The 11739-nt window shown below is 46.4% G+C and overlaps 2 protein-coding genes across 2 annotated transcripts in view; one reads left to right on the forward strand and one right to left on the reverse strand.

Annotated features, from left to right (window-relative positions):
- LOC121684953 (1-phosphatidylinositol 4,5-bisphosphate phosphodiesterase epsilon-1-like) overlaps positions 1-7298 on the reverse strand; it is a 101893-nt gene extending 94595 nt beyond the window's left edge. Inside the window, exons 1-4 of the mRNA XM_042065118.1 lie at positions 7229-7298; positions 6597-6898; positions 3383-3524; positions 979-2452 (exon numbers count right to left, since the gene is read on the reverse strand). Of these exons, the coding sequence (XP_041921052.1) occupies positions 979-1779 (801 nt within the window). The 5' untranslated portion in view covers positions 1780-2452; positions 3383-3524; positions 6597-6898; positions 7229-7298. The remainder of the gene's footprint in view (positions 1-978; positions 2453-3382; positions 3525-6596; positions 6899-7228) is intronic.
- A 1844-nt stretch (positions 7299-9142) lies between these two features.
- Positions 9143-11299, forward strand: mrpl57 (mitochondrial ribosomal protein L57). The gene is made up of 2 exons (XM_042065619.1): positions 9143-9279; positions 10764-11299. The coding sequence occupies exon 2, from the start codon at positions 10805-10807 to the stop codon at positions 11117-11119; it is 315 nt and encodes a 104-aa protein (XP_041921553.1). The 5' UTR covers positions 9143-9279; positions 10764-10804; the 3' UTR covers positions 11120-11299.
- Positions 11300-11739: the final 440 nt, after the last annotated feature.

The raw sequence follows: 11739 nt of genomic DNA on the forward strand, positions 1-11739 counted from the left end.
TTGAGACCGGCTAAGTTAAACGGCTCTAAGTTTGAGACCAGCTAAGTTGAACGGCTCTAAGTTTGAGACCAGCTAAGTTGAACGGCGCTAAGTTTGAGACCAGCTAAGTTGAACGGCGCTAAGTTTGAGACCGGCTAAATTGAATTCCGCTAAGTTTGAGCCCATCCTGAGACTGAGTGGCTCTAAGTTTGAGACCGGCTAAGTTAAACGGCTCTAAGTTTGAGACCAGCTAAGTTGAACGGCGCTAAGTTTGAGCCCATCCTGAGACTGAATGGCTCTAAGTTTGAGACCGGCTAAGTTGAATGGTGCTAAGTTTGAGCCCATCCTGAGACTGAGTGGCTCTAAGTTTGAGACCAGCTAAGTTGAATGGCTCTAAGTTTGAGACCAGCTAAGTTGAACGGCGCTAAGTTTGAGCCCATCCTGAGACTGAATGGCTCTAAGTATGAGACCGGCTAAGTTGAATGGCTCTAAGTTTGAGACCAGCTAAGTTGAACGGTGCTAAGTTTGAGGCCATCCTGAGACTGAGTGGCTATGGGCAAACTAACAGGCCCTGTCATCCCCAGTGGCTACAGTGATTCATCAGAGAGACTTTCTCTACTGTGCACACAGTGTAGTATTACGAGCTGGAAGACCACTGGGATTCCATACCAGGCAGAAGTGTGTGCGTGTGTATGTGTGTGTGTTTGTGCGTGTGTGTGTGTGTGCACATTTGAGTATTTAAGTGCGCTGCCGGGCAGACAGAGGAGCCTTTCACAACTTTCCAGTGTTTATACATTCAGACACACCTATACACACACACACTCACACACACACTCACACACACACACACACACACACACACAAATTGAAACAGGCATTCAAACTCAAACACACAGCCACAGGTGTGTACACACATCTGCAACATAGATTACTGGTCACTCCCTAAAAAAGCCCTGTGGATATGCTGCATACATTAACCGTGCATGTGTCCACCCTTACCTCCATCAACAGGAGTCCAAGCCCCGAGACTGCCACGCGCTCCTGCTGGTGCCCATGCAGACTGATGCCAACACGCTGACTGTGCCACCTCATGACGACGTGCGTCAGACCTTGCCGGTCCCGTACCCCCTGGGCATGCTTCAGGATGGCGTCCCACGCCTGCTCGCCGATGCCTCCGCTGGGCAGGGCTCGGACGATCGCTCTGGTTCCGGTCCAGACGGATTTGCGGACCTGCTGGTTGTTCCGGTAGAACCTGCGCACCAGCAGGGTGGAGCGCTCCTTTCTGCCAGCCCCTTGCTGGTGCCCGCCAGCACAGCTGGCAAAACCGCCCTCGGAGGTGGGCATGTCAGAGGTCAGCTGCGGGCTCGCCACGCAGCCAAACACCACTACGCCCGCCTCGCTGTCCCCAAACATGCTGTCATGGCTCGTCCACCCGTTATCAGCAGATGGTGAGCCTGGTTCTGAGAGGCTCCTAAGGGAGCTGTTCTCCCTGGGGGATGTGGTTCTGGCCCAGGGCTCCGGGCCGGGCTCAGGACACGACTGGACCCGCAGGTAGCGCTCGGTGCTGCTGTAGAGTTCCGGCGGTCCGTGTTTTGGCCACAGCAACTCCGCGCTTCTCCTCTTGGTCTTGCCATTGGCGTCTGTGTCTGTGTCCATGTCAGTGTTTACGTGCACGTGCGCGCTCATGCACGAGCTGTGTGTGTGCACGCACGCGTTTGGGCTCTGTGGCGGGCCTTCCTCCCTCGCCCGCTCCTCCTCCTCCTTAGCCTCCAGCTCTGGTGTCTTTGTGTCACTGAGCATTGGGAGAGGGGTCAGTGATGTGTGTGACTGTGTGACTGTGAATGTGTGTATGTGTGGGTGGGGGGAGGGGGCAAATAGGTGCCCTAATCCACCTCCTTTATGCCCCTCTTGATCCCCTGCTAGTGCTGCAGAATTCCTGGGAAAGCCCCTGAACCACTCCAGGGGTAACAGGAATCCAGTTAGAATCAGAATCAGAATCAGAGTCAGAATGGGGGTCAAAGTCAGAGTCAGTGTCAGAATCAGAATCAGTCAGAATCAGAATCAGAGTCAGAATCCGAGTTAGAATCAGAATCAGAATCAGGGTTAGAATCAGAATCAGGGTCAGAATCAGAATCAAAATGAGTCAGAATCAGAATCAGCAGAATTCCCGGGAAAGCCCCTGTGCCCCTCTGCACAGATGGGGGCACTTACAACACAGTACAACAGTGAAAGCCAGACATGGAGAGACTGAGAAAAAAAAGAAGAAGTGAAGAGGGAGAACGAGAAGAATTGATGTGACTCAGTGTAACACGGAGATGCTTGGGAGGAAGGGGGAGGATTGTCTTTGCAGTGCTGATGTCTGTATCGCTCCAGATGAGAAGAAATATGTCCTTGACTCTGGTTCAGAAGCTGCTCAGCAGAAACATGTCTTTTGCAAGCAGATGTTTTCCATTGTGAAGCAGCTCTGGGCCTCCTGAGGAAGAAAACGAGTGAGAAGAAATAACATTATGATCACAGCGCAATAAACAATCTGGCTGTCCGTCACCAGACCCTGCTCTGCCCAATTCATTCCAAATCAATACGAGCGAATACAACTGGAACCAGACAGGGGGCTCCCATGCGGCAAAGGGTTAACAAAGAACAATGTTCAATGTCATTGGTCAACAAGAGCCACACCTTCCCTCACAGGAAAGCGATTAGAGTGATTGGAGCCAAATGTAAAGAGTGGGGTTCCCCTCCACTGTACTGAACTGCCCTGTCCAACTCACACACACACACATAAACACTCACACACACACACACACACACACACACACACACACACACACACACATATGTCCCCTAGAGCCTACACAGCCCCCGTCTCCACCACAACAGACAGGATCCATGTGGAGTCTGCAAACAGGAATCCTTCCTTCATGATCCAAGTCTGGTAGACATACAGTAGACACCTTTGTCATCAACTCAGTCCAAACAAATAAACAAACAACTCCACAAAAACGGACAAACACAGCCACTAACAACGTGTTGACCTATTTCCTTCCCAGCTGTAATTTCTAGCAGATCACATTTCTACAGAAGGCTTGGTGATAATAAAAACCAGACATAACCAACAGCTCACAACACATAAATGTCAGGTCAGCTCGTGTGTAGGCACATCAATCACAGCTCTGATCTCTATACAGGCTATTTAAAGTCTACAAACAAACAAGGCAACAAGAGTACTCCAGGTAAATAAACAAGACAACAAGATAACTCTTTGCACATTTACACCGATGTAACCCAGATGCAGAGAAAGAGGGAAGTATTCAGGGAAAGATTTAGACAAACAGACATGTATACAGTATGATATTGTTATTCTATCTATTGGAAGTGTCACTAGCAAATGTATAGCCTCTCTCACCTTGTTGCTTGTTGCTGTTGCTGTGTCCTTCTGTCCAAGTCCTTAGTTGCTCAGCTCATAGTTTGGAAAGGGACGCAGTAGCCCTCCTGCGCACCGTCCAGCACTCCTTGCAGCTCCTCGCTGGACTGTGGAGGAGAGTAAACTGAGAGAGGGACAGAGAGAGAACAAGGGAGAGGGAGGGAGGGAAAGAGAGAGAGAGAGAGGGAGCGTGCAGGGGAGAGAGAGAGAGAGAGAGAGAGAGAGAGAGAGAGGGAGGGAGGGGGGAAAGGGGAAACACAGGGCTGATCTCAGAGGGAAGGGCAGCTTTTATCACGGCTGGCAGAACAAAGTCAAGTCCTCCACATTAACAGGAACTTCTCCCACTTTTTGAGCAGTCTCTCCCAGCGAAGCAACCTTTCAACGACTCCCCAGCGTCTACCTCTTGGAGCTCTGCAGGCTACAGAACACGAGTGGAGGACCGGACAGCAGGACTGGCTGAGTTTTACTACAGAGCATTGGGGGGATTGAGCCTGTCAGATTCCATTTATCACACACACACACACACACACATGTGCGCGCATGCACACACACACGCCCGCGCGCACACACACACACACACACACTAAGTGTAGAGATGTCTCACTGTTAATGCCTCGTATGTACGCCTCTTTAACTTTACTTAGACTTACACTATTTTACAACACACTCCCTTTTACTGGTTACTTTTAATTACTAAGAAAGACAGAAATAAATAAATAAAGAGGGATAGAAAGAAAGAAAGAAGGAAAGGAATGAATGAAGGAATGAAGGAAAGATAGAAAGGGAAACAATCTCTTGATACACTTAGGCCAATATGTCATGTCTGTCAAACCCAAGTGTACTTTGTCCTGTCAGGTGAGTGTCAATGAACCTCCCCAAACATCCTGCCGATGATTGCACTCAATGAGACTTTCACCTCTGTTTGAAGCTCCACAGTCATGTCAAGAAATCCTGTAAACATGGCCTCATTTGATCTGTCCGTCAAATAGTGTTAGCACCTAACACATCTTTCCTGAGATGTTCCTGTCTAGTAAGAACACGGTGTGGATAAGAGCTTCAGGAATAGTCTGTATGGTAAACACACGGTTAATCCAGACACCAATGGAAAAAGAGCTGGTCATTCTATCTGGATTATATCACTGAACTTTCCAGCCATAGAGGTTTTATTGATATTCAGAGTCTTTAAAAAAGGGGTGAAAAGGTTGTGCGGGACCCCTCCATGCATATATTCTTTAAACACTAAAAAAAGATTTGGTGGAAAAGAGAGAGAGAGAGAGAGCAAGAGAGAGAGAGAGAACTCACTGTGGCAACCACTGCTCATATTTCATTTGGTGGTGTGTCACCATGCAGCCAAAAGCCTGTTTTCTGGTTAAATGGGTGTATGTGTGTGTGTGTGTGTGTGTGTGTGTGTGTGTGTGTGTGTGTGTGTGTGTGTGTGTGTGTGTGGTGAATAACTGAATTCTCTCCACGGGCATCAAAATGCCTTTACATTTCAAAAGGAACAATGCAGGTCTCTGTTCGCCCCAGTGTGCATGCCACACACTCTCCTTCAGCCCCTGCAGACACACACCTCCAGCACCGGAGGTTGTGACTCATGGGACTGGCATATTAATTGGATAAAAAATTGGGGTATCTTTTGTCTCGGAGATGCCCCAAAACCTGCTGCGCCGATGAGTCAGAGGAAAAGATCCTCGGATGAGAAGAATAGATGAAAGGGGATGAAAGATGGATAGATGGATGGATAAAGCGCAGACCCCCACCCCACCCCATCTCTCCACCCATCCCTCTCTTTTAGAGTCTGTGAACACCCTGCTGTGAACTTGGGTGACTCACCGTCTCCCACAGAACACCCCTCCTGTATTATGCCCCCCCAAAAAAAAAAAAAAACAACCAAAAAAACCTGGCTCATATTGCCCTGACGTTTCCCCCTGCCAGAGCATTCTGTATATATGAGCACTTAATGAGCACAGTAGGAAGAAGTACTGGTACTGTGCTATCTCATTCTCAGTACTCTCAATACTCTTTGAGTTTGCAACACTAACCGTATCCTGCAGAGGACCCTGGGCTTGTTCTACTACTCTTCGCTCTATCAATGAATGCTTTATTCCTTCGTTACTTCTCTCTCACTCTCTTACTCCCTTTCTCCCTCTCCCAAACCCATCAGAAAGCTGAGCTGCTCTCTCTCTCCCTCTCCCCCTCTCTCTCTCCCTCTCTCTCCCCTCTCTTTCTCCCCCCCCCCCTCTCTCTCTCTCTCTCTCTGGCGTCTTCAGCCCTGCCCACTAATCAGTTCCATATGCTTCTCATGCTTCAGTAAGACTGTTGTGTTCTGTGCCCACTTTCCTACCAGAGCTGTTCCACTGCTGGGGATTCCTCCAGTTTCTCATGAAAAGCAATGCCTGCAAAGTGGGCCCCTGTCACCAGCAATGACTTCTCAACGCACGCACAAGTGCACACACACGCACACACACACGCACGCACACGCATACACACACACATACACGCACACACACACGCACACACACATACGCACACACACACACACGCGCACACACACACACACACACACACACACACACATTAACCTGGCCTCGAGACGACATCCAGCAAGACATAGGGAGTAAGGCAGGGGTGTGTGGGAGAGAGATTGTTTTCAAAATTTGGATGGGAAATGTTTTGAAATTTTCAGGCATATTAAATAGATGGGGAAAAAAATGAATACTTACTATATAATTTTGACACACCATATGAACAAGAAATATTTTTTTTTTCCATTTAATTTAATTTCAAATAGCAGAGCACTGGACCTTTTGTATTTCTCTAGAATACATCATCTCAGGCAACAGGCACAACTTCCGAAGAAAATCTTGAGGTCCTCAGAAGTTATCTTGAATGAAAGTAATTGACAGACTGGATTTGAGGGTGTAACAGGCCTTTTCTTTTTGCTGTATAATGTCTCCCTTTTAGGGCCAACACACACACACACACACACACACACACACACAATGCTATAGGAGAGTAATTAATGACTGAGTCCTACAAAAAAAAACACCTGGGGGAAAAATAGGAAATGGGGATACTTGTAAATGAAACAACATCTAGAGATGACTCCATAAGCTATAGTTGCTTTTTAAAGTATGACATTTTTCCATAATTAAGAAAAGGAGACAAACACATCGAAACACAACTATGCACTTACCGCTGAATCTATGCACACGTGAGGCACAGTGCTGCTTTATGGCTTGCTCCAACCAGGCACGCCGACTCAGCGGGGACGTCCAATTTCCATTACTGAATGAACTCCCCCGGTCGGCGATGTGCACAATAGTGCGCTGCTCGAAGTAGATAAAAGCGCGGTTTACAGCTGTGTGTCACACCATCGGAATGTGCGCGAGCTTGATCCTGTGTCCATCTGCGCGAGCGCCACTGATTCCTGTGCGGGTGGCGCTGCGACCCACAGTGCAGTGCACAAGGTGGATTCCTGCAGTTCCAGTGTTTTCCCTGCTTGTTAGTCGAACAATAGCGCAATTATTAGTTCGCTCCAGGTAATACATAAATAAATAAATACATTAATGAAGGTCGCTCTAACCCCAGAGGAGAAAAGGACATTCGACATGAACTGTTAAAGTTAGCACTGTGTTTGTAAACATTGCCTCCACGTGGGTTATGAAGATAGCCTGCATTACATTACAGGGAAGTGGAGTTTGTGCTGCCTGAGGTTACAACCACTGTCGTTTATCAAGCCGAGTGGGTTAATTGCAACCTTCAGCTATCTGATCTTAAACTCGGAGTTTAAGGAGTAATTTGCTTTGACTGTACTGTCGCACGAACCTCAACGCAGCGCTGGCAAGTTTAGCTCTGGTGTCCACCCACCACCACATCTTGGAAATGGTGCCTGGTGGACCGCTGCCAACACGCGCAGCAGAGCCCGGGCCAGCACGCTGTTTTCCTGAAGATGTGTAATGGTTTTCCGACTCCCTTTTCTCTCCTTCCCTCTCCACTCCGGGAGGGAGGGGAAAAGTCTGAAGCCATCCGTCAGGAATGTACGACTTCTCCAACCCGCCCGCCTTTATCAATCCAAGCAGTGGGCACGCGGTGAACCGCAGACCTCAATTAATATTGGACTGTGCGTTATGTGAACGTATGCTGAATAACTACTCTAAAACCTTTAGGCCTGATAGCCTGCACACTATACTGATAGACCACTTGGGCCTGCGAGAGCCTTGATGCCAGGGATTTATATTCGCGATGCTTCTCTAAAGCGCAGAAGGCATATTACTACTGTTAGGCCATTAAATGTTGAAGTAGGCTATATTTTATCCCCTTAGTCCCTCGCAGGCATGGAAAGATGACCCACATGCAATGAACCAGACTGATGATTGGTTAGCTAACGATGTGACAAACAAAGCCATTTCCAAAAAAAACTGTTGGGAAGCTGTGTAAATATACAAATAAAAAAAACAACAATAAAAACAAAACGCATCTGCATCATGTTAACAAAAGTCTGGAAAAGTTGTGTAATGCTGGAGAATAATCAAGCAGGCACATTTTAGAACTAATTAGGTTGATTGACACTATGATGAAAAAGAGCATTGCAGATGCAGTCAGTACTCAGTGTGAAAAACTGTGGGCAAACAATGTAATATATATTATATATCCTGTATTTCACCATCTAGGATATATGATTATGGTGATGAGATAATTCAGATACATCTCTGTATGCAAGGCACAGGGCTGAAAAACAGTATTGGATGGCCTTGAGCCTCAGACAACACTGCATGAAAAGCAGCCCTGTTTGTGTAATGAAAATGAACATTCCATGGACTCAGGAAAACTTCTGAAAACCATTGTCTATGAATATAGTTTGACTTTACCATACAAAGAAGAAACCATATTTAGACTACATGATCCAGACGTGTCATTCTTTTTCGAAATCATGGACTCCGAATCCTTCTGGCTAAATAGGAGAGGGGCCATCCAACTTGTTGCTAATGCACAGTTTGAGCGCCAGCATCCATGATTGCCTGGGGCAGCTCGCATGCACTGAGAGGCACAATTACAGTAATGTTGAATGATTATTACAGGGTTTTAACAGCATGTTGCCATCCAGACTGCTTCTTTTTTAGGGAAGGTCTTGAATTTTTTCAGGAAAACAATGGCAAACTGCATTCTTCTCATATTACAATAGGATAACAACATCCTATTACAATAGGATGGATCCAGTTGAACAGCTGAAATTCTATACTGGCCAAACAGCATGTCTGCCCAGTTCCCAAATGTTTAGAGTATGTTGTTAAAAGAGGTAGAGGTGATGCAAAACAGTCGTACACATGCCTCTGTCCCATCTTTTTTTAGATGTGTTGCTGCCGTCAAATTCAAAAGAAGCGTTTGTTTGTCATAAATAAAATGCAGGGTATGTAATTTGTCAGTTTCAACAAATTTGAAATGTTGTCTTCTTTTGCAACTAAATTTGGGTTCATGTGATTGGCAGATTATCACATATTTTTTTAATTTGCATTCTACACAGCTTCCAAACTGTTTGGAAATGGGGTTGTGTGGGTCGGGCTAATTTGGCACAGCCCTCATATGCCTTGACACCCACAAAGGATCTCGGTGAGACTACTAATTCCGTCGAGAAATACTTGATTTTAAATGCTGATGAGAGAGGCTTTCTTTAGAGCCGATACGGCTCTGGCTTTCTTAAGACAACACTGCCCTCTCGTGGGCTCTAGGAAACCAAAACTTCAGAAAGAAAGGTTATGTTTGTGCTTCTTGAAACACCGTAGAAACAAGAGACGTATCACTGCGCATGCTTAAATTTCGCTGTGTGTGTCCTACGTGAGTCGTTCATTAGGTACTGGATTTTGAGTCGTTTACCGAAGGTAATTAACAGCATCATGATATATAGAGACCCTTTAAAATGTTTAATTTTGGCCTCAGACTGCTTGCTTACATCAGCAATATCGACTAAAGCTACGTAGGCCAACGTGTGATTGATACGAGACACATGCAGTGCATAATGTTAGAGAGACGCAAGCGTTTTAGCCGCCTGTCACTTCAGTTTAACTTAACATGAGCTAAGTTAACATTAGACGAGACTTTTGAGTTTTGGAGTTATTACACTTCGCTGTTGGGAGAATTGCTTTGAGAAAGCCTGTTGTAACGTTAGTTTGCATGCTACACAGTCTTTGGCTCCCAGTGAAGTGTGCTTGCTGGCTAGTTAGCTAACGTAGTCAATCAAGGTCAGCAAGTTAAACGCTTTGGGAAGATAATATGCAGACTAGCACTAGAAGATATCATGGTTAGCTACCTTTTCCCTGATGGAGACATCTCCAAACAAACATTACTTTGAACGTGCATTACGGAGAAACTATTCAGAGTAGGCTACGTAATAGAGAGCAGCGACAAAACATGTGAGCGTGACATGAAGTACTGTAACTGTAAACGTTACACCAGGACTTTCTTACATAGCTTACCATGGGCGCTAACATATTCTATTCATAGTTTACATTTTCCTTTATTCATCCGTTACATTAATTCCCTTTTTAGACACTTTTATCCAAATCGACTTACAGAATGAGACACACTGTATGCTGTAAATTAACTTCTTTGAGATATCAGCCCTGCTGAAAAAAAACTGCCTGACCAGCTTAAGGTGGTTTGCTGGTTGACCAGCTTGTTTGACCACCCTATGATGGTTGACCGAAAACATACCTTCAGCTGGTACCTCAGCTTACGATGGTAATTCAGCTGGTTTTGCCTGCCGTACCACCTCAAGCTGGTCATTTCAGCTGGTGTGGCTGGTGTACACTGCTGGTTTAACTGGCCATGCCAGCTTATGTTGGTCATTCTAGCAAACCAGCATGACCATCTTACACCAACAATATCAAGCTTTACAGGTTGGTCACCAGCATGACCATCTTGCACCAGCTGTATCCCACACGACAGGCTGGTCACACCAGCATGACCAGCTTCCTCAGATGGTCACGCCAGCATATCCAGCTGGTTGCCCAACCAGCTACACCAGCAAAGACGAGCAAGAGCTGGAAGAAAACCAGCAAAGACCAGCTAAAACCAGCTACCAGCATAAGCTGGTTTCTAGCTGGGTTTTTTTTTCAGTAGGGAGGACTTGAAATATAAGCAGAATCTGAGCAAAATTAATGACTATTTTAGTTTAAATGATAAATATATAATGATCTTGCACCTTGCCATTGTGGACTTGAAATGGCTTGAAAACATGAAAATAAATATGGCTGGTTTAAAGAATAAATAATGTCAATTTTCATATTAATTCTATAGCCCCTTTTTGTGTTGTTTTTCCATAGTAATTCTATAGCCCCTTTTTGTGTTGTTTTCTCCTCTCCAGTGTTTACTCCCCTGTAGCTGAGTCGCGCGCCAGACCTCGCCATGTTCCTAACTCTGGCCCTCCTGCGGAAGGGCATCCCGGGCAAGCAGTGGATCGGCAAGTACCGGCGCCCGCGGCCCATCACCTGGCAGATGAAGCGCAACACGGTGAAGCAGCTGGAGCGCGAGGCGGAGAACGAGTACTGGCTCAGCCGCGCGTACATGAGCGCAGAGCAGGAGCTGGGCCACGCGGCGGCACGGCGCAGGCGGATGTGGGAGAGCATTCGCGAGGAGCGCTTCGTCGCCAGGTTCCCCGAGCACAAGCTACTGGACGACCACTTGAGCCACCTCAACACCACCAAGACGTGGTCCAGCTAGAGACAATCACGCCGTGCTTAGTGCTCAGAGACTGCTGCTGGGTTTGTGGAGAGTGTGAGGGGATGGAGAAGGGTTGTCATGGACACATGGGTTATATGTATCTGATCTGTGTGAGGGGGGTGGGGGTTGGGGGGTTTGAAAATAAATGTGTTTCATTGTATTCATTGTGGTTAATTATGACCCTGCCTCTTTGGATTGTTTTGCTAGTTCCCCCTCTAAGTGCTCAGCTAAAGGGCCCTGGAAACTGACATGTGTGCCAGGTCTAGTTATGAGGAAGTCTCTTTCTCAGGTATTCTTCATCCTGTGTGGGTTTTTGAACATTCTAACATATGATTCCGTTCCGCAACAATTCAAGGTTCTAAAAGTCTATGTTGAATTCAATGAACCCAGATATTCTTTACAACGTTCATTGTCCAACATTCCCGTCACCCCGGTGTGACGGTACACCTTTTAGGGTTAAAGAGAGGACATGTCTTCATCCAGAAGAGAATATTTAAGACAACTGCTCTGTGGAAGCAGTACTTACAGTATTACATTTGGGTATTTTGGTAGATCTATTTTTCTATCTTAAAAAGAAGATCCAGATCTCTCAGGTTTTAAAAAGGCTCTTCGGGGAAACT

This window comes from Alosa sapidissima, chromosome 16, assembly GCF_018492685.1.
Source record: "Alosa sapidissima isolate fAloSap1 chromosome 16, fAloSap1.pri, whole genome shotgun sequence".
NCBI classification, from domain to species: domain Eukaryota; kingdom Metazoa; phylum Chordata; class Actinopteri; order Clupeiformes; family Clupeidae; genus Alosa; species Alosa sapidissima.

What these genes read in the sequence shown, in the direction of transcription:
- mrpl57 (XM_042065619.1), top strand. Translation starts at nt 10,805, where the DNA reads ATGTTCCTAACTCTGGCCCTCCTGCGGAAGGGCATCCCGGGCAAGCAG.